General features: G+C 43.3%; 1 protein-coding gene across 1 annotated transcript in view; it reads right to left on the bottom strand.

Moving 5' to 3' along the window:
- The window catches only part of LOC144593171 (collagen triple helix repeat-containing protein 1-like), a 29,255-nt gene extending 4,584 nt beyond the window's left edge, over nt 1-24,671 (bottom strand). Inside the window, exons 1-2 of the mRNA XM_078398655.1 lie at nt 24,558-24,671; nt 20,681-20,902 (exon numbers count right to left, since the gene is read on the bottom strand). Of these exons, the coding sequence (XP_078254781.1) occupies nt 20,681-20,902; nt 24,558-24,671 (336 nt within the window). The remainder of the gene's footprint in view (nt 1-20,680; nt 20,903-24,557) is intronic.
- Between the last annotated feature and the right edge of the window lie 2,211 nt (nt 24,672-26,882).

The raw sequence follows: 26,882 nt of genomic DNA, 5'->3' as shown, positions 1-26,882 counted from the left end.
TTTCCATCCTGCCCTTAAATATACCTGGACTATCTCCGACATCTCCCTCCCGTTTCTGAACCTCACCATCTCCATCACAGGAGACAGACTAGTGACGGACATCTATAAACCCACTGACTCGCACAGCTATCTGGACTACACATCTTCCCACCCAGTCCCCTGCAAAAAGTCTATCCCCTACTCCCAATTCCTCCATCTACGCCGCATCTACAGGAGACCCCAGTGGCTGTGCCTATTGCAAATAGGTATACCCTCTTGGGAACTGTCGGGGCAGAAGACGTTTCCAGTCCGAGTGGCGGACCTGTTGGCAAGGATACTCGACAGGGGAGACCGAAGTCTGGAAGAGCCGTAGTGGTCGGTGACTCCATAGTCCGAGGGACGGACAGAAGATTCTGTGGCAGCAGGAGGGACTTGAGGATGGTCTGTTGCCTCCCTGGTGCCAGGGTTCAACACATCACAGACCGGCTTCAGAAAATCCTAGTGAGGGAAGGCGATCAACCTGAAGTCGTTGTGCACGTGGGCACGAATGACGTCGGGCGGAAGAGGAAGGAGGTGCTACAGCGGGAGTTTAGAGAGTTGGGGAAAGCACTGAGAAGTAGGACGTCGAAGGTAGTTATCTCTGGACTGCTACCGGTACCTCGTGCTGGTGAGGCCAGGAACAGAGAGATAGAGGGTATGAATTTATGGCTGAGGGACTGGTGCAGAGAGCAGGGATTTAGATTTCTGGACCACTGGGATCTCTTCTGGGCTAGGGGTGACTTGTACAAAAGGGACGGGTTGCATCTTAACAGCAGGGGGACAAACATTCTGGCAGGCAGGTTTGCTAGTGTGACACCTGTGGCTTTAAACTAAGTAGTGGGGGGGAGGGGTTAACAAATTGTGAATATGAAGATGAGGTAAAAGGGAATACAGGAGATATTGCAAAAGACTCTCAGAAGAATGGGAACAGAAGTTCTAGAGCGGAAAAGAAATTAAGGGCAGGGCCAATTGTGAACGATGTGAGAGGGGAGGTAAATACAGAAGTTAAAGTGTTGTACTTAAATGCGCGTAGTATAAAAAATAAAGTGGATGAGCTTGAGGCTCAGTTAGTCATGGGCAAGTATGATGTTGTAGGGATCACTGAGACATGGCTACAAGAGGACCAGGGCTGGGAACTGAATATTCAGGGGTATACAACGTATAGAAAAGACAGACAGGTGGGCAGAGGGGGTGGGGTTGCTCTGATGGTAAGGAATGATATTCATTCCCTTGCAAGGGGTGACATAGAATCAGGAGATGTTGAATCAGTATGGATAGAAATGAGAAATTGTAAGGGTAAAAAGACCCTAATGGGAGTTATCTATAGGCCCCCAAACAGTAGCCTCGACATAGGGTGCAAGTTGAATCAGGAGATAAAATTGGCGTGTCAAAAATGTAATGCTACGGTGGTTATGGGAGATTTCAACATGCAGGTAGACTGGGAAAATCAGGTTGGAAATGGACCCCAGGAAAGAGAGTTTGTAGAGTGCCTTCGAGATGGATTCTTAGAACAGCTTGTACTGGAGCCTACCAGGGAGAAGGCAATTCTGGATTTAGTGTTGTGTAATGATCCTGATCTGATAAGGGGACTAGAGGTAAAAGAACCATTAGGAGGCAGTGATCACAACATGATACGTTTTACTCTGCAAATGGAAAGGCAGAAGGGAAAATCGGAAGTGTCGGTATTACAGTATAGCAAAGGGGATTACAGAGGCATGAGGCGGGAGCTGGCCAAAATTGATTGGAATGAGGCCCTAGCAGGGAAGACGGTAGAACAGCAATGGCAGGTATTCCTGGGAATAATGCAGAGGTTGCAAGATCAATTTATTCCAAAGAGGTGGAAAGACTCTAAGGGGAGTAAGAGACACCTGTGGCTGACAAGGGAAGTCAGGGACAGCATAAAAATTAAGGAGAGGAAGTATAACATAGCAAAGAAGAGTGGGAAGACAGAGGATTGGGACTCTTTTAAAGAGCAACAAAAGTTAACTAAAAAGGCAATACGGGGAGAAAAGATGAGGTACGAGGGTAAACTAGCGAATAATATAAAGGAGGATAGCAAAAGTTTTTTTAGGTACGTGAAGAGGAAAAAAATAGTCAAGGCAAATGTGGGTCCCTTGAAGACAGAAGCAGGGGAATTTATTATGGGGAACAAAGAAATGGCAGACGAGTTAAACCGTTACTTTGGATCTGTCTTCACTGAGGAAGATACACACAATCTCCCAAATGTTCTAGGGGCCGGAGAACCTAGGGTGATGGAGGAACTGAAGGAAATCCACATTAGGCAGGAAATGGTGTTGGGTAGACTGATGGGACTGAAGGCTGATAAATCCCCAGGGCCTGATGGTCTGCATCCCAGAGTACTTAAGGAGGTGGCTCTAGAAATAGTGGAAGCATTGGAGATCATTTTTCAATGTTCTATAGATTCAGGATCAGTTCCTGTGGATTGGAGGATAGCAAATGTTATCCCACTTTTTAAGATGCTGGAGTCAATTATAAAAGACGAAATTGCTGAGCATTTGGATAGCAGTAACGGGATCATTCCGAGTCAGCATGGATTTACGAAGGGGAAATCATGCTTGACAAATCTACTGGAATTTTTTGAGGATGTAACTAGGAAAATTGACAAGGGAGAGTCAGTGGATGTGGTGTACCTCGACTTTCAGAAAGCCTTCGACAAGGTCCCACATAGGAGATTAGTGGGCAAAATTAGGGCACATGGTATTGGGGGTAGGGTACTGACATGGATAGAAAATTGGTTGACAGACAGAAAGCAAAGAGTGGGGATAAATGGGTCCCTTTCGGAATGGCAGGCAGTGACCAGTGGGGTACCGCAAGGTTCGGTGCTGGGACCCCAGCTATTCACGATATACATTAATGACTTAGACGAAGGGATTAAAAGTACCATTAGCAAATTTGCAGATGATACTAAGTTGGGGGGTAGTGTGAATTGTGAGGAAGATGCAATAAGGCTGCAGGGTGACTTGGACAGGTTGTGTGAGTGGGCGGATACATGGCAGATGCAGTTTAATGTAGATAAGTGTGAGGTTATTCACTTTGGAAGTAAGAATAGAAAGGCAGATTATTATCTGAATGGTGTCAAGTTAGGAGGAGGGGGAGTTCAACGAGATCTGGGTGTCCTAGTGCATCAGTCAATGAAAGGAAGCATGCAGGTTCAGCAGGCAGTGAAGAAAGCCAATGGAATGTTGGCCTTCGTAACAAGAGGAGTTGAGTATAGGAGCAAAGAGGTCCTTCTACAGTTGTACCGGGCCCTGGTGAGACCACACCTGGAGTACTGTGTGCAGTTTTGGTCTCCAAATTTGAGGAAGGATATTCTTGCTATGGAGGGCGTGCAGCGTAGGTTCACTAGGTTAATTCCCGGAATGGCGGGACTGTCGTATGTTGAAAGGCTGGAGCGATTGGGCTTGTATACACTGGAATTTAGAAGGATGAGGGGGGATCTTATTGAAACATATAAGATAATTAGGGGATTGGACACATTAGAGGCAGATAACATGTTCCCAATGTTGGGGGAGTCCAGAACAAGGGGCCACAGTTTGAGAATAAGGGGTAGGCCATTTAGAACGGAGATGAGGAAGAACTTTTTCAGTCGGATGGTGGTGAAGGTGTGGAATTCTCTGCCTCAGAAGGCAGTGGAGGCCAGTTCGTTGGATGCTTTCAAGAGAGAGCTGGATAGAGCTCTTAAGGATAGCGGAGTGAGGGGGTATGGGGAGAAGGCAGGAACGGGGTACTGATTGAGAGTGATCAGCCATGATCGCATTGAATGGCGGTGCTGGCTCGAAGGGCTGAATGGCCTACTCCTGCACCTATTGTCTATTGTCTATCTGCGCCCGGGATGAGGTGTTTCACACTAGGGCGTCAGAGATGTCCTCATTCTTCAGGAAACGGGGCTTCCCCTCTTCCATTATAGATGAGGCTCTCACTAGGGTCTCTTCTACATCCCGCAGCTCCGCTCTTCCTCCCCCTCCCCCCACTCGTAACAAGGACAGAATCCCCTCGTTCTCACCTTCCACCCCACCAGCCAGCGTATCCAACAAATCATCCAACAACATTTCCGTCACCTACAACGGGACCCCACCACTGGCCATATCTTCCCCTCCCCTCTCTGCGTTCCGCAGAGACCGTTCCCTCCGAAACTCCCTGGTCCACTCGTCCCTTCCTACCCAAACCACCCCATCCCCAGGCACTTTCCCCTGCAACCGCACGAGATGCAACACCTGTCCCTTTACCTCCCCCCCCTCAACTCCATCCAAGGACCCAAACAGTCTTTCCAGGTGAGACAAAGGTTCACCTGCACCTCCTCCAACCTCATCTATTGCATCCGCCTGTCTAGATGTCAACTTATTTACATCGGCGAAACCAAGCGCAGGCTCGGCGATCGCTTCGCTCAACACCTGCGCTCGGTCCGCATTGACCAACCTGATCTCCCGGTGGCCGAGCACTTCAACTCCCCCTCCCATTCCCAGTCTGACCTTTCTGTCATGGGCCTCCTCCAGTGCCATAGTGAGGCCCACCGGAAATTGGAGGAACAGCACCTCATATTTCGCCTGGGTAGCTTGCAGCCCAGTGGTATGAAGATCGACTTCTCCAACTTTAGATAGTTCCTCTGTCCCTCTTTTCCCCTCCTCCTTCCCAGATCTCCCTCTATCTTCCTGTCTCCACCTATATACTTCCTTTGTCCCGCCCCCCTGACATCAGTCTGAAGAAGGGTCTCGACCCGAAACGTCACCCATTCCTTCTCTCCTGAGATGCTGCCTGACCTGCTGAGTTACTCCAGCATTTTGTGAATAAATACCTTCAAAAGCTACACTGCTCTCTATTTAAGATGGATATCTAGGTGGACAAACTTAAATTAGGTTACGTGCATCATCATTCAAGTTTCTGACTATGATCAACATCCTGGGTGCTACCAATGACAAAAAACTAATTGGCCAGCTCTGAGTGCATTGCCTACAAGGACAAATCAGAGATTGGAAATCTCGTGAATGTGTAATGCCTGAATGGCATTGTGTTTCTAAAATTCTGACAAGTCAGGTGAACAGTGGATGCAGGATCACAGCTGGCATATGTAGGATTATATTTCCATAAATAGTTTAAATCATAGGCGGGTGGGAGACATTGATGTGATCAGTTTATGTCATATTTGTGATAAATCATTATCTCACTATATGCATAAACAGGAACTGCAGATGATGATTTAAACCAAAGATAGAAACAAAAAGCTGGAGTAACTCAGCGGGACAGGCAGCATCTCTGGAGAGAAGGAATGGGTGATGTTTCGGGTTGAGACTTAAGAAAGGTCTCTACCCGAAACGTCACCCATTCCTTCTCTCCAGAGATGCTGCCTGTCCCGCTGAGTTACTCCAGCTTTTTGTATCTATCTTTCCTCTGCAATTTGCTGTGAAATTTGAATGAGCCATAAGAACGGTGTATATTATGCACAAAATGATTTACAAACAGTGTCACATTTGTATAGAAGAGATTCTTTTGCAAAAAGTTCATAAATGGTCTTGCAGCACACAATGAACTAAAATGCTGAGTATTGCAATGCAAATATGCAGGTGAAGAAAACAGTTGGAACAAGGGAAATGGTAAATTTGCTTCCTGCAATGGAATTTTGAGTGCAGGAGCAAAATGCTACAATTATATAGGGCCTGATGAGAACACATGTAGAATAATGTGTAGTTTTGGTCTCCTTACCTATGAAAGGATATAATGGTCATAGGGAAGTGCAGGAAAGATTCACCAGTGATTCCTTGGATTGGGGATTCATATGAAGTTTGATTGTGTCAACCAGGGAGACCGAGACAGATTCAGGGCGGGAAGGATGTTTCCCTGCCTAGTGGGGTTAGATGAGGAGTCAGATTCAGTGTATATGGGATAAGGACAAAGGAAAAAATGAGATGAGATGAGAAATTTCTTCAGTCAGAGGCTGGTGAACAGAAGATAGGGAAGGCTAAAACACAATACATTTAAGGAGGTAGACAGACTTCTAGGTGCAAAGGGAATCAAGGGATATGTGGTAAGCACCACAGGAATAATGTATTGTGTTAGAGGATCAACTGCAAATGGCAGTATAAACTTGAAGAGTTGAATGGCCTACACCTGCTTCAACTTTCTGTATTTTTCATTATCCATTTGAGTTTGTAAGTACTAGACTCAGCATTAAAGGACTGATTTTATCTGACTCACCTATCCAATCAATCTATTGACTGATGTTACCGGAAAAGGTTGTGATGGTCTATTTAAAAAATATATTTCAAAACTTAAACCTAATAATTTTGGTGTAGTTTTAACTTGCCGAACTGAAACTGTGCTATGTCAAATTGGAAATTGCATACCATTTCACAGAATCGTGTCTTTTTCAGATGAGAAGGTCAACTTAAAGTCAACCTCTGATTTATGTTTACATCTAGTGAATTATATATCACCTAAAATAAATCTAAAAAAAGTAAAATGTTGCAATTTGAAACAACAATGCAATTGAATGAAAATGTTTTAAAGCCCATGATGTACAAATTAAATAGATTACATTTCATTACCTTGTTCTTATATTCTTGTTCCAAAGCAAATTACTTAAAATAAAGTCATAATCCTCTGAGTGCTCTGGTTTCCTCCCACCTCCTAAAGATATGCAAGTCTGAAAATTAATTGGCCTCTGTAAATTACCCCTGGTGTGTCTGGAGTGGATTTGGAAGTGGGATAACGTAGCACTAGTGTGAACAGATGATCGATGGTCATCGTGGACTCAATCAACCGAAGAGCCTGTTTTGATGCAGTATCGATCGATCAATTAATCACTATTTTACTGGGTGAGCAAGTCTTAAGATAAATGATTGAACAGCGGATATTAGCAGGCAACTGTTCTTTTTGATAGTTGAAAGACCTGGTCTTGAATATAGAGGACACAATTTCAAAGTTTGCAAATTACACTAAATTCAGATATCTGGTAAATAATGAGGACAATAACAAGCAATGAGCTCAGAGAGCGACTGATGAAATAGGCATCATGTACCAGTGCAAAATAACGCAGGGATGTACAAAATGATACTTTTGGTAGGAAGAGCAGCTGTATTAATTAATTGATTGTATCTTAAAGGCTTGCAGAAAACAGGGATCTTTGAATATATTCACAGAATGAGAAAGGTATTATGAATGGATATGATTCTCAGATTTATAGATATCCATTGAGTATAGAAGCTGTTTGCTGTTTAGGCTTCAGATTATCAAGGATTACAGAGCTTGGAAAAGGTGTATGAGTTTAAAGGCAGCAAGAGAAGCAGAGTTATTCCAGATTTAAAGTCAGAGAGAGATGTAAACATTGAATATAAACCTGGTTTGTGAGTCGGAGATCTTGTGGCTTTAAGTCAGCAAGTATACCATATAGCCATCGATATAAAGGAGGCAGAGTGTCCTAAGCTTACGTTAAATGTGTGTCCTGAGTTGTGATATCGGCAGAGTGAGATACTGTTAATTGGGGCTCCATTGTCCAGGACCCACCAACTCAATTCCAGAGCATCGGGAGATTCCAATCCGCTTTGACCTCTAACGACCCTCCCCAGGTTTTCCTGTAGAGGTTCAGTGGGTATGAAGCATGCTGTGGCTACAGGGACTGTTACAAAGATGATTGTGTTAGCAACTTAGGAGTGTCATAGAGTGATACAGTGTGGAAACAGGCCCTTCGGCCCAACTTGCTCACACTGGCCAACATGTCCCAGCTACACCATCGCAAAGTCAAAGTATCGTAGGTCGCCATGGACTGACGTCCAAAAAGGAGAGTAGGTGACGGAGGGGAGGGGGGTGGGTGAGGGATAAGGGGGGGGATGGATTGGGTAACGGGGCAGGGGAGGAGGGGAATTGAGGGAGGATGGGGAGGGGAGGAGGTTCAAGGCTGATGGAGTGCATGAGTTAGTGGGGAGAGGGGGTTCAGGGCTGATGGAGTGCGTGAGTTAGAGTGGGGGAGGGGGGGTTCAGGGCTGATGGAGTGTGCGAGTTAGTGGGGGGAGAGGGGGAGGGGGAGGGGGAATGAAAGAACACGCTTTCACTTCCTCTGCACTGTCCCCAGTGCTCCAGTCTATCCCACATCTCCTTGAGCACATTATATCCTTCCTCCCTTTCTCATTTCCCTCATTGGAACTTGCTGAAACTTTATGTTGCTCCCTGCTGTCCTCGGTGACAATATGTAATTGTGCCAGCCATGGGGTGTGTGCCTTTTGCAGATGATGCCTTTCTGTCATTGATGTGCAACAAAGTATTTCCAGTAACCATGTTGTTTTCATGCAAGGTTGCACTGGTAATAATCCCCAGACCTATAATCTTCCTTCAAGGATCCCTCTTGAAGCAGAATTTAAGTACCAACACTGATGTATCTGAAGGCACTTACATAAACATTTACGGTAAAAATGAAAACATGATTAGATTCGTAAATGATTAGTTTTCGCCACAAGGTGGCACAATGATGAGCAATGCAAAGTACACGCCTGCCTGTCTGGACACAATATATTCATTTTTTACTTGGTGGTGTTTTAACAGCCTTACAAACACCCTCTCTCATTCCAACAAAATTAATGTTGCAGAAATTGCAGGCGGATACAGAAACATAGAAAATAGGTGCAGGAGGAGGCCATTTGGCCCCTCGAGCCAGCACCGCCATTCATTGTGATCATGGCTGATCATCCACAATCAGTAACCTGTGCCTGCCTTCTCCCCTTAACACTTGATAGAGCTCTATCTAACTCTCTTTTAAATTCATCCAGTGAATTGGCCTCTACTGCCTTCTGTGGCAGAGAATTCCACAAATTCACAACTCTCTGGGTGAAAAAGTTTTTTCTCATCTCAGCTTTAAATGGCTTCCCCTTTATTCTAAGACTGTGGCCCCTGGTTCTGGACTTCCCCAACAGTGGGAACATTTTTCCTGCATCTAGCTTGTCCAGTCCTTTTATAATTTTATACGTTTCTATAAGATCCCCTCTCATCCTTCTAAATTCCAGTCAATACAAGCCCAGTCTTTCCAATCTTTCCTCATATGACAGTCCCGCCATCCTGGGGATTAATCTTGTGAACCTACGCTGCACTGCCTCAATAGCAAGAATATCCTTTCTCAAATTAGGCGAATGAGTAAACTAAAGGCTCTGATAGCAATGTTGGCCCTGGTTCAACGTGAAGGAGAAATTGTGCATTAACTTGTGCGCTGAAACAGCACCATTTATGATATCTTTGCATCAATGCATAATAACGGGAAGTAATTTCAGGAGAGCTGTTAGAAGTGACCTGTGCTGATTGAAGTCATGCCTGAATCTCTTAAAGGGAAGCTGATCAAATATCTCCAACCACTGCTGAAAGCTATTGTGCTGACAGATAAACATTGAACAGAAGGATGTTATAACACACAAGAGAAAGGGCCCAACATAGAATTTCTTGAAAATAAGGAAGATACCTTAAGAACACCCCCTTGCCTACTGAGGATTCTGGGAGTGTAGGATATCGCAGCAGGAGATTAAAAAGCACCATAACTTTAATGATGTAATTCAAAATTAGAAACTTATAGAAACATAGAAAATAGGTGCAGGGGTAAGCCATTCAGCCCCTCGAGCCAGCACTGCCATTCAATATGATCATGGCTGATCATCCAGAATCAGTACCATGTTCCTGCCTTCTCCCCATATCCCTTGAGTTCTGTTAGTCCTAAGAGCGAATCCAACTCTCTCTTGAATACATCCAGTGAACTGGCCTCCACTGCCTTCTGTGGCAGAGAATTCTTACTGCAGGGCAACAGTATACAGAGCCAATAGAATGTTGAGTAACATGGTGTAAACATTAGATAGTATTTGAAGGAAGTCAAGGTGCTCTTGTCAAACCATTTTTAATAATTATTGAGGGACGAAGGACCGTGTCAGGGATGTGGCAGGACAAGACCACAACATTGATTTCAATTTTAAAAATCTCATTCATGAGAAAAAGTAGAAATTGGAATTCTTTCAAATGTGCCTGAGAAATATACAGGACAGTAAACATTAAAACTGTGTCCTGTAGCTCAGTGAGTGGCGGGTTCACCTCAGCAGCAGTAGGTCCCTTGCAGCACAGATATCCAGGTTGATTTTTCAATTTACTACCAAGTGTAACATTGCCAAATATCTTCTCTTTCGGGGAAGGGGTTAAAGCTACAGCCCTTTGCCTTCTCATCTAAATGTCAAAAACACCCATAGAATTGCTTTGCAGATTAGGAGAGTATTCCCCAGAATCTTACCAATACTTAATTAAACAATCAACTACATCAAAACAAAACAGATATATTCTATATTTTCTTATAACAGAGCTTTATTTGTCGTTCGGTACCGAAGTACCGAACGAAACTACATAGCAGTCATAGAAAAAAAAAAAAGAACACAAGACACATAACCCCAACACAAACGTCCATCACAGTGACTCCAAACACCCCCTCACTGTGATGGAGGCAACAAAACTTCCACTCTCTTCACCACGCCCACGGACAGACAGCTCGTCCCCGACCGACCCGCTGAAACGTCTCGCGGCCGAACCGGGCGATGAAAGGCCCGCGACCAAGCCTTGCGCAGCTAAGTCCCGTGGTCGAGCCGCACCAGGCGATGTAAAGTCCGCAGCCGAGCCGCACCAGCGATGAAAAGCCCCGCAGCCGAGCTGCACCGGGCGATGTTAAGCCCCGCGGCCGAGCCGCACCGGGCGATGTTAAGTCCCGCAGCCGAGCCGCACCAGCGGTGAAAAGTCCCGCAGCCGAGCTGCACCGGGCGATGTTAAGCCCCGCAGCCGAGCTGCACCGGGCACTGTTAAGTCCAGCGGCCAAGCCGCACCGGGATGTAAAGTCCAGCGGCCAAGCCGCACCGGGTGATGTAAAGTCCAGCGGCCGAACCGCAGCGGTCGATGTTAGGCCCCGCAGCCGAGCCGCACCCCGCGCCGTGAGGAAAAGTTCCCCCCCTCCCACACCCACCCACCCACACCACCACCCCCTCCCACACATACACAACCAAAAAAATATATATAAAAACGATCCCAACACCGACACACAACAAAAAAAGGGAAAAAAAAGACGGACAGACTGCTAGTCAGCCGCTGCCGTTAGGCGCCGCCACGATTGACATAGAAGGAAGCCATTTCAGCCGATTGCGACTATGATAGCTCACAGAGCAGAATGCATTTATCACATCCATGTTGGAGGGAACTGCCAAATCTCTTATTTTATCTAAGCAATAATTTCAAGAGTTAGCATTGACTTAGCATTCACTTCAAGAGTTGAATGCTTTAAGATGTCTTGGAGACAGGGAAGACTTACAATTAGTCAAAGCCTGAAAGTAGAAAAAAACGGTCAATATTTCAAAGGAAAATTGAAGATCATTACCAGGAGGTTTCTCAAAGACAGAATGAATGGAATATTCACCCAGATAACATAATGAAAACAAAACTGCTAAGTGCCGCAATGAAAGAAGAAAACGTGTTGGTCTTTCTAGTTTTAAATGAAATCAATGGCCTCTTTTATCTCTATATTCTTCTGTATTAAAAAGATGAAACACGAGACAGACTAAACTAGATTGTTCCTTATAAAGCCAAAGTTGAATTGATTAAATATTTTTTTTAATTTTGAACTAAAATAGCATTTTCTTTAACAATACAGGCAATATTTTGATTCATGGTTTGTGATTTAGATGTCTAGTCTTAAGCAGATGAATTACGAGTGCATTCTTGTATTTAAAATTCTCTTTAGAATCAAAGGAAAAAAATTAATCATAATCTACAGAGCAAAGATCTATTTAGCCTGCCAACATCACACTGATTGATTGAATTCTATAGGTTGGGCAAATTATGCACATTAATACTTTCAAAAACAATTTAAAAAATATGTGTTGAAGAAAACCTGAGCTCATTAAATAACAGGAAAAATTTGAAAGCACAGAGCAAGTAATAAGTGACCGAAGAAAGTAGGGTGAATATCTTTCCATTCTATATGAAACAGGTGCAAAGAAAGTAAGCACAGAGATAAAGGTGACAGAAGCAGTAAGAAATAAATTGACCAAAAAAAGGGTAGATGCCGTTAATCCCTTGAATTTGTGAAATGTTGAATTTATTCTTGAAAAGTTATTGGGCCAAAATTCATGGACAGCCTGTCTATAAACACTCGACCCAACCCCAAAGGTCACCTCTTTATGTCCTCCAGAGATGCTGCCTGACCTGCTGAGTTACTCCAGCACATTGTTTTTCTTTTGCCTATAGTTACTGAATCGTCATTTGTTTTAATGGTGCCACTCTGGATTTTCCCATTATGAATGCAACATGCACTACTTTGCTATCGTTTTCCAGTCTTAGATATGAAACAGTACCGTAGCCACTTTCGCTGGCGTCTGAAAAGTGGTGCAGCTGTTTATATTTGATTTGACCAAAGCTTGTGGGCTTCATGCACCGGTCCACTTTAAACTCCGCAATCTTGTTGAGATCTGCTAGCCATCCCATCCATCGCTGAGAGAAGGTTTGGGGTATGTTTTCATCCCATCCAAGTTTTTCCTTGCAGAGCACCTGCGTAGCTGGCAGATTAAATGGTGCTAGAAATCCTAAAGGGTCGTATATAGAGCCGACCACCGACAAGATGCCACGTCCAGTGTATGGTCGTTCCTGAGCAGCAATTCTGAACTTGAACACATTTGTTTCGACGCACCAGCACAATCCTAGTGCTCTTTCCATCTTTGGTTCTCTTTTCTTGTGGAATGGATGCCAAAACAGCATGGCTGTTGCTGATCCATTTTGACAGCATGAATCCTCCCATTTTGCAGATGGCAGTCAGGTATTTTACCATCTGAACTGCTTCCTGTTCCGAAGGCATGGATTTTAAACAATCATCTACGTAGAAGTTGTTCTTTACTGGGTTTGTCACCTCCGCTGGAAAGTGAGCTTTGTTATCATCAGCAGTTTTCCTTAATGCAAATTTTACACAACTTGGTGACGACACGGCTCCAAAAAGATGTACCTTCATCCGGTATACAGTAGACAATAGACAATAGGTGCAGGAGGAGGCCATTCGGCCCTTCGAGCCAACACAGCCATTCAATGTGATCACGGCTGATCATTCACAATCAGTACCCCGTTCCTGCCTTCTCCCCATACTCCCGGACTCCGCTATCTTTAAGAGCTCTATCTAGCTCTCTCTTGAAAGCATCCAGAGAATTGGCCTTCTGAGGCAGAGAATTCCACAGATTTACAACTCTCTGACTGAAAAAGTTTTTCCTCATCTCCGTTCTAAATGCCCTACCCCTTATTCTTAAACTGTGGCCCCTGGTTCTGGATTCCCCCAACATTGGAACATGTTTCCTGCCTCTAATGTGTCCAATTCCTTAATAATCTTATATGTTTCAATAAGATCCCCTCTCATCCTTCTAAATTCTAGCGTATACAAGCCTAGTCGCTCCAGTCTTTCAACATACGACAATCCCGCCATTCCGGAAATTAACCTAGTGAACCTACGCTGCACGCCCTCAATAACAAGAATATCCTTTCTCAAATTTGGAGACCAAAACTGCACACAGTACTCCAGGTGCAGAAGGACCTCTTTGCTCCTATACTCAACTCCTCTTGTCATAACGGCCAACATGCCATTAGCTTTCTTCACTGCCTGCTGTACCTGCATGCTAATTTTAAGTGACTGATGAACAAGGACACCCTGATCTCTTTGTACTTCCCCATTTCCTAACTTGACACCAGTCAGATAATAATCTGTCTTCCTGTTCTTTCCACCAAAGTGGATAACCTCACACTTATCCACATTAAACTGCATCTGTCATTCATCTTCCCACTCACACAACCTGTCCAAGTCACCCTGCATCCTCATAGCATCTTCCTCACAGTTCACACTGCGGCCCAGCTTTGTGTCATCCGCAAATTTGCTAATTTCCCTTCATCTAAGTCATTAATGTATATTGTAAATAGCTGCGGTCCCAGCACCGAGCCTTGCGGTACCCCACTAGTCACTACCTGCCATTCTGAAAGGGACCCGTTAATCCCTACTCTTTGTTTCCTGTCTGCCAACCAATTTTCTATCCATGTCAGCACCCTACCCTCAATACCATGTGCTCTAATCTTGCCCACTAATCTCCTATGTGGGACCTTATCAAAGGCTTTCTGAAAGTCCAGGTACACTACATCCACTGGCTCTCCCTTGTCCATTTTCTTAGTTACATCCTCAAAAAATTCCAGAAGATTAGTCAAGCATGATTTCCCCTTCGTAAGTCCTTGCTGACTCGGAACGATCCTGTTACCGCTATCTAAATGTTCCGCAATGTCTTCTTTTATAATTGACTCCAGCATCTTCCCCACCACTGATGTCAGGCTAACTGGTCTATAATTTCCCATTTTCTCTCTCCCTCCTTTCTTAAAAAGTGGGATAACATTAGCTACCCTCCAATCCACAGGAACTGATCCTGAATGTATAGAACATTGGAAAATGATCACCAATGCATCCACAATTTCTAGAGCCACTTCCTTAAGTACCCTGGGATGCAGACCATCAGGCCCTGGGGATTTATCAGCCTTCAGTCCCATCAGTCTACCCAACACCATTTCCTGCCTAAGTACCCATTTCCACTAGTACTTCTGGGATTCCACAAGATCTTGCTGCACATTACCATCGGGCCACCACAGACATTACAGATAATGAATAGGCTTTTCTGATACCTTGACCTGATGAAACATTGCTTTGATGTCAGCCATCGAAGCAACCGGTTCTTGTATGAATCTGATGAGAACTCCAATGAGTGAGTTGGTTACGTCTGGACCCTGCAGCAGTTGACAGTCAAGTGATGTTCCTTTGAAGACTGCACCACAGTCAAAGACCACCCTTAAAGTTCCTTTCTTTGAATGATACACCCCGTGGTGAGGGATGTACCAGGGTTCTCCATCATTTCGATTTAGCTCGTCCACTGGTCCCCTTTCAGCATAACCATTGTCAATCATTTCGGTGAGGAAAGATGTATATTCATCATGAAACTTCTCATTCTTTTTTTAAAAATAATTTAATTTAAATTTTAACAAAACACATACATGTTACAGCTCATCGTACCCAATTATACCTACATTATAAATTCGATTATATATTATAAATTCGATTATACATGTATTGTTCTGTATTATCTCCCCACCCACAACCCCCCTCCCCCCCACCCCCCAGTTAGAAAAAAGAGGAAAAAGGAGAAGAGAGAAAGAAAGAAAGAAAAAAAAAAAAAGAAAGAAAGAAAGAAAGAAAGAAGGAAACCTGGAGACAAGAAGGAAACACTTCCGGCTAATTTCTTATTACATTCTTTTTAAGGGTATCAAAACAATCCTGAAATTAAATATTTCCAATTCTTAATCCTAGTTTTAAAGTGAATGGGTTCCAAAGTTTCAAAAATAAATCATATCTATTTCTCAGATTATAAGTAGCTTTTTCTAATGGGATACAACTACGCATTTCTGCATACCATCTTTCAATTCTTATTTCCTTATGATCTTTCCAAGTGACTGCTACACATTTTTTTGCTATTGCTATTTTGAGAAATCTTTCCTGATATTTATCTAAGAAACTTCTCATTCTTGCCAAACTTGCGTTTCAAGCTCTGGATGCGTTGCTCTGCAATGCAACGGTTATTTGGCATACTGGCGTTTGCTTGCTTGGAAGGTAAGTCTAGACAATAGTGTCCATCTGTCATCCTTGCTGAGCGATTCATAATATCCAAGAAATTTACATCTTCTCTGGACATTTCCTCTGTTTCCTTACTGGTTCTTTCACTGAAGTCATGATTGTATTGTTTGACCAGTAACTCCTCGAGGTTTGCGATGGAAATTCGATTGACAGCAGCAACAGGGCAGCCATTTACATCCCTGCTGTCGTTGTCTCTTCTCAGGGGACCATAGATGACCCACCCCAATAGGGTTCTCATAGCGTATGGTTCATCCCCTTGGCTTTTGACCAGCTCCCAATGTTCCAATACCTTTGAAGCATGTGTCCCGATGAGTAGGGCAATGCCAGAGTCTATTTCAGGAATCTTGATATCCTTCAAGTTAGGCCATTGTGTCAGGTCTTCTTGTCTGGGAATGTTTAGCTGAGAAACAGGCATCAGATAGTTGAATAAAAAAAGAGTTCATCGCATCAGATATTCTAGAACTGCTTCTTGTTCTCATGGCCTCAAGTACATTGATTCTTGCATTGGTTGCTGCCAGTTCAGCATCTAGTTCCAGTTGTTCTTTCTTTCTTCTCAGCTGTTCTTTTTGTCTCTTCTGTTCTTCCTCCATTTCCAATAGTTTTTGCTTCTATTCTTCCTCCATTTGTTCCTCTTGTGCCTCAATCTCATGCCTGCCTTTCAGGGCGGCAACCCGTTCTACTCGAACAGCATTATCTGCCTGAGCTTTCATGCGAGCAGAGAGCCTTGAAGATGCACACGATGAAGAAAGAGATGTGGCTCAATTTAGGTTTTAAGTCATTTGAAACACTGTCATCAGGTCCAATGACATCTGAGTTTACATCACTCTGTTGTGTGGCACTCCCAGCAATGGAGCGTGTATTTTGCTGACCAACCTTAGATAACCACGCCCTAGTATCTTGTGTAAACCCAATAAAAGTTTCCACTGTTTGGTGAATCCACTGATATTGCTTTTCAAGTTAATCTTCAGGCAGTGGTAACTTTACCAATGTCTCATAATTGTCTTTGATTTCATCACAGAGCTTGATTAATTGAATCAGGTTAGATTGTACTTCATTAACATTTTCACTTAATTCCAGAGCTCTTTCATCATATCCATTAACTTGATAGCTTGTTTATATCTCGAGTTTTTTCTCTTCTGGTGCTTCTCAATGAGCGATTCCAAACCCTTGGCAATGGGTTTGATAATCCTCCTTTCCTTTTCAGAATCCTTTTTGATATCGCCATCTTGTGGCTGAACATCAGATCTAACCACAGACATACTTGTACAATATCCCTTTAAGATGCGTTGACGTAAAGTCGTATCAGCAGGTATTCAAAACAACTAATATCATGCGATTCTCAAGGTCACTTCTTTGTTCTCAATTCTCCATTACAGCAGCCGTTTTCCAATACAGCTTATCACATACAGCTCCTCCAGCTTAGTGCTGTATGTACCCACTTGCCCTGCACGTTGTCATTTGACAGATTAGCGCAGGTGGCGACCTTGTCCAGTCTGTGGGATTCGGCGTCAGGCTTGTGAAATAAAACAATCCTTGTTCCGTCCAGTTAATTCACAAGCTCCAGTCTCACTCATAGAGCTAGTTCTTACTTAAAATGTAATGGCAACTTTCATTCTTTTCCTGTAAACTCTTTTCTAATTGCCATTACTCTACAGGGAGTGGGAGTGATCGTATGCAAACCCCAACAGAACAGATCTTCCAGTCGTTTTCCCAGTTTAATTAGTTGTTTATTGAAGTAGTTGAACAAACAAGGAGATGAACATACCAGGCTGTACTTATTTTGCATACAAATATATACCACCCTTTTCTGGCTCCTCTCAGTCCATTATGTCCATATTTATATTCATCTAACGACCGCCCGCAAGTGTCCAAAATAATACAACAAGATATATTTAGACAAAATAATATAATATGATAACAATAGCTAGTCTAAACATAAATGGCTCCTACAGTTACCATTGACTTCTGAATAAAAGTACCTGGAGGAATAGAGAAACCTTGGATATCTCACAAAATGGGCCTGCATGAGTCAGAACTGCAAGGGTAGAGTTGCTCTCACAACCCCCAACCACAAAAAATCTAAAGCATTTTGACAGCTGGCAAAGCCTCTGACCTGATTGGAACTGTCATAGCTGTTAATTATTGAGAATATTCATGATATCTGAAAAATTTATAAAATGTGATCTTGTTTAAGCTGGAAAGGGTGCAGAGAAGATTTATGAGAATGTTGCCAGGAGCTATGGGGAGAGGTTGAGCAGGTTAGGACTTAACATTGGAGCACAGGAGGATGGTGGGGGGGGTGATCTTATTTTCATATTTCAGATACAGCGCGGAAACAGGCCTTTTCGGCCCACCAAGTCCGCGCCGCCCAGCGATCCCCGCACATTAACACTATCCTACACCCACTAGGGACAATTTTTACATTTACCCAGTCAATTAACCTACAAACCTGTACGTCTTTGGAGTGTGGGAGGAAACCGAAGATCTCGGCGAAAACCCACGCAGGTCACGGGGAGAACGTACAAACTCCTTACAGTACAGCACCCGTAGTCAGGATCGAACCTGAGTCTCCGGCGCTGCATTCGCTGCAAAGCAGCAACTCTACCGCTGCGCTACCGTGCGTCTTATAGAGGTGTATAAGATCATAAGAGGAATAGATCGGGTAAATGCACAGTCTTTTCCCCAGAGTAGGGGAATCAAAGCCCAGACGACATGGGTTTAGGGTGAGGAGAGAAAGATTTAATAGAATCCTGAGGAGCAATATTTTTTTGCACAAAAGATGGTGGGTATGAGGAACAAGCTGCCAGAGATAGTTAAAGCAGGTGCTATATTTTAAAGAAATTTAGATAGATACATAGCTAGGATAGGTTTAACTGCAGCATAATTGACCAAATAGCAGCTAATTGCTAACCATAATTTCTAAACTTCTGCAGCTGAAAAACTGCTGAAAATTCCATGGGGGAAATATCATCTGTTGCACAGTGAAAATGCCAACATTTTCCCACAAATCTGAACCAATAAGTCAATGGGAAGAATGTGTGGCAAAAGCACACTTTTGTTTTACACTTGAAGTCCAGAAAAATTCAGGATGAGAAAAATTCAAAGTCCACTTAACTATCATTTTATTTTCCTGGTATATGAATATATTCTAAATGATAATGAAATTAATAACCAATCACAATAAATAACTCCAAAATCAATCTACGAAGAAAATACCTGGGGTGGACAGCTTTAGGAATGAAACCCCAAAGTCACTTTTTCGTCCCAACCAAACCACATTTACTGTGACAATTCTTGAATAACCTACATACAGTAGTCCAAAGGAATCAATTCTTCCCTGATTGCAGGTATTATGAATATTATTGTGTTTTGTCACAAGCAAAGATATGGCTATCAAGACATGTTGGTGTGTACAATTCAATACTTCCTAGACCAATGTTCCGAAATGATGTGGTTCCTTTGCTGATACCACAAGGTTACAGCATAGGAAGAGAGTCTGCCCACAATGTCTATGCCGAACATGATGCCAAGATCAACAATCTCAAAGACGCTTATAGAACACTATCCTCTCTGCCTCCACCAATATCCCTAGCAGCACATTCCAGGCGCCCACCACCCTCCGTAAACCCTCCCCAACAAGCTCAATGCATTCTACACCCACGTTGTACCGAAGGTCGGTCGTGGAATGCCACCCACCTTTCCAGTCTCTCGTGTGCCTGTACCGAGGCAGATACAAGATCAGCTTTCCAGAGAGTGAATCCACGGAAAGCACCTGATCCAGATGGAATCCGTGGCCGCCTCCTCGGAACCTGCATGGATCAGCTAGCAGAGGTGTTCACAGATGTCTTTAACCTGTCACCACCTCATTCCGAGATCCCCAACTGCCTCAAAAAGATCACTGTCATCCCGGTAAAAAGGTGTAAGGGGAAAGGGTGTGGTAACTGGAAGAGAGGAGGGCCAGGGCAAAGCCTGGCGGGTAACAATGTTTTGCCCTGATCTTCCTCTCTTGCTGATCCCCCCCTCCCCTTTATAATCAGTCTGAGGAAAGGTCCCACCCCAAAAGATCACCCATACATGTTGTCCAGACATGCTGCCTGACCTGCTAAGTGACAAGCACTTTATGTGGGGTTTGTTTGGCTTGGGATTAGGTCTGCTCAAGACCGCAAGAAATTGCAAAGTGTTGTGTATGTGGCCGAGTCCATCACACAGACCAGTCCTTCCTCCATTGAATCCATCTACATTTCACGCTGCCTCGGAAAAGCAGCCAACATTATCAAAGACGTCCTACCCCAGTTATTCTTTATTCTCCATGCTCCCATCTGGCACAAGGTACAGAAGCTTGAACCACCAGACTCAGGAACAGCTTCTTCCCCTTCATTGTCAAGCTTCTGTTTGGAGTTCCTTCCATAGGCCTTCCAATATGGAGTTCCTTCCATACTGTTCGATTCACCTCTACCCCATGCAAGACTTTGGTTCTTTCAGGTGAGGCAGGTTCACTTGCACCTCCTCCAACCTCATCTACTTTATCCGCTGTTCCAGGTGTGGACTCCATATATCGACAAGACTAACTTCTTCTTGTAGCTCATGCCCTCTAATTCAGCAGTCTCGTGGTAAACCTCTTCTACACATAACTTCCTGACTCTTAAACTCAATGTCACAACCAATGAAGGGGAGCATATCGTATGCCTTCTTTACCGCTCTTCACCAGGCAGATTCTTAAAGTGTTAAATAGCTGTGGTGAGATTAGCTAAGGGTGTAAATCCAACAATGAGCTTCAACGAAGAGCCCATAACAAGAAAATAACTTTATTTGGTCTTGAAGAGCCCAAGAAGAATGTGAATTCATGGTGTAACTCTTCCTCAGCACCATCTGCTGATCTTTTTATATTATTGAAAAATTTCTGTTTCATGAAAATAGTGCGTGTTCAAGTGCTTTAATCATATAATTACTTACCACAACTTTGCCGAGGTCAATGCCGTAATTGAGTGCTTTCCAGGCACATTGCTTGTAGTTGATTCTCCAAGGCTCATCCAGGCGCTCTTGCACGCACTCACCTTTCTCTCCTCTGATCCCATCACGTCCTGGGATTCCTGGGGTTCCCGGAATGCCATTTGTTCCAGGGTTACCCTCTCGGCCAGGAACACCAGGTGAACCTCGGTTGCACATCTCATGATACTGCATTTGATGAGAGAACAAAAACCCCGTCAGTTACCATCAAATGTTGCTGTCCAAAGGGATCAGGAATGATTCAATATATTGGTGTAGTGGATTATGTTACATGGAGTAAATTATAAAAAGTAATGTGTTTTTATAATTCACTCCATGCAACATTATTAGCATCAATACTAAAATAAAGATTTTGTTGTGGGGAAAAGAGAGAATACAATAGAACAGACAGCATCTGGAGAGAAAAAAAGAGTTAACATTTGATGTTGATGATCAGGACATGAAAATGAGTTTTATTTAAGCAAATGGAGATGCCAGTGGGTGTGGAAGGTGCAATGTGTTCTGCGTGGCGAGCAACATAAGAAGTAGTTGTCAATGGCCTTGTCATTGATCAGGATCAACAGGTAGAAGGGCCATATGAGAGAACATCGTTGAAGGGCTGCTTGTGAAAATTAACAGACCAGTTTCTAAAGAAACAATGTTTTTAGCAAGTCAGGAAATTCAGGTAAGAAAGAGGTGCGCCGAGAATAAAATCACAGAGTGAATAAGTGTTGTTTCAATGCCAATTAATGCCTGATGGAAGAAAAGAACAACAATATTTCACCAAGAAACTTAAGTGGGGTAGTAAATGTTAGTATTGCTACGCAAGGGGTCAGGATACTGCCATCCATGAATGGAGTATCAATGAGGCCAGTACATTTGTCCATAACAAAGTTATGGACGACATGTTCTGTGGGAAATTGTAGTGAGGAGCGGCCAGTAATGAAATTGTGCGACTCCAATCTAAAGAAGGAAAGAGTTACCAGCTGAATGGACAGAAACATAATTTGCAAGCCTAGCTCCCAGTGAATCAGTGAGGAAGGGAAGTTGTGGTGGCTCACAGGTAGCTCACGACAGGTGCTTTAATTAATCATTTGGAGAATTCCCATCACTGAATCCTGCTTTGTAGAATTTCAGGTAGTGAAGAAGAAGGGTCTGAGTGGGAACAAGGCATCATGTAAGTAATGATACTAGTTCAACATGCACATACTAATGAAAATCGTGCATTTGGATTGAACTGCAACAGCAAACAAATACATTCCAGTCATGAACAGCAAACAGGGTAGGAGAAGATGCGGTAGGATTTAATGAAAGTGAAACATAAAGGCCTGGGAGCAGTGGAATTGTAGCCGGGACAAACAGCAGTCGAGGAGTCCAGGAACCTTACCATTATTATTTAAAATGTCCTGTATCTGCCATTTTATTTTCAATTTTCACCATATTTGCAACTTATTGGGAAAAATCATGCTAATTATAACTTTGGTCAATACATCAGGAAAATTGTAACGGGAACGGTCTTGATTTAGAAACATAGAAAATAGGTGCAGGAGTGGGCCATTCGGTCCTTCGAGCCAGCACTGCCATTCAATATGATCATGGCTGATCATCCAAAATCAGTACCCTGTTCGGCTTTTTCCCCCATATCCCTTGATTCCCTCAGCCCTAAGAGCTAAATCTAACTCTCTTGAAAACATCCAGTGAATTGGCTTATACTGCCTTCTGTGACAATGAATTCCACAGATTCACAACTCTCTGGGTGAAAAGGTTTTTCCTAATCTCAGTCCTAAATGGCCTACCTTCTTTTTAAACTGTGACCCTGGTTCTGGACTCCCCCAACATCAGGAACATTTTTCATTCATCAACCCTGTCCAATCCTCTAAGAATTTTATATGTTTCTGCTATAAGATCCACTCTCATCCTTCTAAATTCCAGCGAATACAAGCCCAGTCGACCCATTCTTTCATCATTCGTCAGTCCCGCCATCCCGGGAATTAACCTGGTGAGCCTACGTTGCACTCCCTCAATAGCAATAATGTCCTTCCTCAAATTAGGAGACCAAAATTGCACGCAATACTCCAGGTGCGATCTCACCAGGGCCCTGTACAACTGCAGTAGGACCTCCTTGCTCCCAAACTCAAACCCTCTCGCAATGAAGGCCAACATGCCATTGGCTTTCTTCACTGCCTGCTGTTCCTGCCTGCTTACTTTCAGTCACTAATGTACAAGCACACCCAGGTCTAGTTGCACCTCCCCTTCTCCAAATATGACACCATTCAGATAATAATCTGCCTTCCTGTTCTTGCCATCAAAGTGGATAACCTCACATTTATCCATATTATACTGTATCTGCCATGCATCTGCCCACTCACCCAACCTATCCAAGTCACCCTGCAGGCTCATAGCATCCTCCTTGCAGCTCACACTGCCACCCAGCTTTGTGTCATCCGCAAACTTAGAGATGTTACATTTAATTCCCTCGTCTAAATCGTTAATATATATTGTAAACAACTGGGGTCCCACCACCCCAGTGGGACCACACTAGTCAATGCCTGCCATTCTGAAAAGGACCCGTTAATTCCTACTCTTTGCTTCCTGTCTGCCAACCAGTTCTTTATCCATCAATACCCTACCCACAATACCATGTGCTCTAATTTTTCACACTAATCTCTTGTGTGGGACTTTGTCAAAGGCTTTTTGAAAGTCCAGATACACCATATCCACTGGCTCGCCCTTATCCATTCTACTTGTTACATCATCAAAAAAGTCCGGAAGATTAGTCAGGTATGATTTCCCCTTCATAAATCCATGCTGACTTTGACCGATCCCGTCACTGCTTTCCAAATATGCTGCTATAATATCTTTAATAATCGACTCCAGCATCTTCCCCACTACCGATGTAAGGCTTACTGGTCTATAATTCCCCATTTTGTCTCTCCCTCCTTTCTTAAAAAGTGGAGTTACATTGGCGACTCCAATCTAAAGAAGGAAAGAGTTACCAGCTGAATGGACAAAAACATAATTTGCATAGGAACTGGTCCATAGGAACTGGTCCAGAGTAATAATTTTGTTCTTACAGGCTTAGGATTCAAATTAAATGCCCTTCTTACCCCACTCCTCTATGATCTAGTACTCATAAAATACATCTAAGACAGAACAAATAAATTATTTCATAATGTATAATGTTTGGATTTTTACCCAACAAACATTTGGTGAGCAAATGAGAACTAACAGAAAGGTTAGTAAAACTACTGTCATGGTAACATTCTAGTTGGAAAACTTAAAACTGTGTTTTTTACAGAAAGAACTTCCAACTCTTCATGGCCTGAAATCTGGAAAAAAGTTGCTCAGTGCCGTCTAAAACTACAGACACAAAAAGCTGGAGTAACTCAGCGGGACAGGCAGCATCTCTGGAGAGAAGGAAAGGGTACGTTTCGGGTCGAGACTTCATTAGACTGGTTAGGGATAAGGGAAATGAGAGATATAGACGATGTTGTGGAGAGATATGGAACAATTAATAAAAGATATGCAAAAAAAGTGACGATGATAAAGGAAACAGGCCATTGGTAGCTGTTTGTGGGGTGAAAGCTACATTCTGGTTCACCACTTCCCTGCTGGACATTCTCCCCGCAGTTGTTAATGACCAAGGGAAAGGATGTACACTCATGTCTAAACTATTCCTCACTGGACAATTGTGATTATTCAAGACACCGCTTGCGAACGGAATTCACCAAAGTCCTCAATGTAATTGCTTACTCCAATCTAACTGACAACTTCAGCCATAAAAATACTTCATTATTACTCTTGCCAACGCAGTTAAGGGCAAAATACAAGGCAAAAATGTTACCCTTTCAATGAACTCCTCATCTCGTTGACGCGCAGTTCTTTTCTTGCCCGGTTCGGCACCAAATAAAGGTAGAACAAGCCAGGTGGCCAGCAGCAGCCCAACCAGTGCACTCATTTTGGGAGAATGAGTATTGCAAGTGGGATGTAAAGTTGGAGCAGGGGGTTTATTCACGACACAGCCCCCACCCCAAAATCAACGAGCGACTTTCAGGAATGCCTCTGCCGAACACTGACTCACTTCTATATGTGGCTGCACTTCAGAGCAGATGCAGAGGGGGAATGAATGCTTTAGAGTTTCAGAACTACAGATTCATTCTTTGTTCGAAAATGTAGGTTTCTCGTTGGAATGAAAATAAAGACACGTTTGTAAAAACAAGTTTGTGGTCGGCGATGTCTGGCCAGGGTAAAGATTGCAGGTTGTGAACTGCCGCTCTCTTTGAGGACAAAGACTGATCTGTCCTCCCCAACTGCTCGAAGGTGAAAGCAGTTTTCAAATTGCATATTATGAACATGGCAAATCACACATTTAGACATAACAGCAGATGATGGGATGCACAAATAGAACAGTTCCAAACCACCAGAGCTTCCATTTACAGCGCGTGTTAACACAAGTACTCATCTTCGCTGGCAGTTTTCTATCAGTTGGTTGACACCCTTGTTACTCCTTTAGGAAGGAGGATTGATGATGTTACTGAGGCAGAATATTGCTTTTAGGCACTCGTGCTAACTGTGGCAAGGTTAAAGCCTTTGTACAGGAGAATGGGCTGGGGAAAAGAACAAAGTCATTTAATGCTCACAACCTGTTCCACCAGGACTTTTTCAGTCAGAGAGTGGTGAAGGTGTGGAATTCTCTGCCTCAGAAGGCAGTGGAGGCCAGTTCGTTGGATGCTTTCAAGAGAGAGCTGGATAGAGCTCTTAAGGATAGCGGAGTGAGGGGGTATGGGGGAGAAGGCAGGAACGGGGTACTGATTGAGAGTGATCAGCCATGATCGCATTGAATGGCGGTGCTGGCTCGAAGGGCTGAATGGCCTACTCCTGCACCTATTGTCTATTGTCTATTAATAAAGAAACTCAGACCATGGGAAGACATTATATCCACCTCGGTCAAAAAATAATTTTAGACTTTTTTCCCTCTACACACCTCTTGGTCCACAGCCCTGAAGGTTGTGGTTCTTCAAGTGCTCATCTATATTTTATTTACATATGGTGAGAGATTCTGCCTCAACTATATATATCTCCACCTACATCAATGATTTGGATGGAAATGTGTAAGGCAACATTGGTAAGTTTGCAGATGACACTAAAATAGGTGGTATCATAGACAAATAAGGTTATGAGAATTATAGCAGGATCCTGACCAGCTGGATAAGTGGGCCAAGGGATGATAAATGAACTTTCATTCCGAAAAGTGCGAAATATTGGATTTTGGGAAGTCAGATTCCGGTAGAACTTTCACTGTAAATGGTAGGGACCTGGTGATTATCATAGAACACAAGTACTATGTGTACTCAACGATCTCATCTGGCAGCTCATTTGATATACCTACCACCCTTTGTGTAACAAAACTGCCCCTCAGGTTCCTATTAAATCGTCCCCCCCCCCCCCCCCTCACCTCAAACCTATGTCTTCTGGTTCTTGATTCGCCTGGGTAAAAGACTACCCTATCTATTCCCCTCATTATCGTACACACCTGAAAAAGATCTCCCCTCATCCTCCCAAGCAATAAAGTTTTAGCCTGCTCAACTTCTCCCTATAGTTTAAGTCCTGGATTCCTGGCAACATCCTCGTAAATCTTCTTTGTACCCTTTCCAGTTTAACAACATCTTTCCTATAACAGGGTGACCGAAACTGAACACAATATTGCAAATGTAGTTTCACCAATGTCTTAAACAACTGTAACATAAGCTTCCAACTTCTACACTCAATAATCCGACTGATGAAGGCCAATGTGCTGAAAGCATTCTTCACCACTCTACCTGTGACGTATTTGTTGGATCAACTGGAATTAACTGCAAACCCCATTCTTTTGTTTCTCATCCTCTTTCCCTGTATATATTTATCCAATTTTGGGGGGTTTTCCATGATCACACCCTCCTTGTCTTTCTAATTTCTATCTTACCTTCACTGCTGCACCTTTTATCCTCCTCCAGGCTCACTGCTGTGTTGAGTTCTTGGTGTCAATTAATCAAGCTTCCTTTTCTTGTTTTTAGTCTTGCCTTGTTTGTTGACATTCATGGGCATCTACAACTGGGAGCTTCTTCTTTCCTTTCAATGGGCATATATATTGTTCTGAATCTTCACCATCTTCCCTTTGAATACCTCCCAA

The sequence above is a fragment of the Rhinoraja longicauda genome, chromosome 4 (assembly GCF_053455715.1).
Source record: "Rhinoraja longicauda isolate Sanriku21f chromosome 4, sRhiLon1.1, whole genome shotgun sequence".
Taxonomy (NCBI): Eukaryota; Metazoa; Chordata; class Chondrichthyes; order Rajiformes; family Arhynchobatidae; genus Rhinoraja; species Rhinoraja longicauda.
The sequence above is the reverse complement of the archived record's forward strand: the minus strand, read 5'-3'. Positions and strand labels throughout refer to the sequence as shown.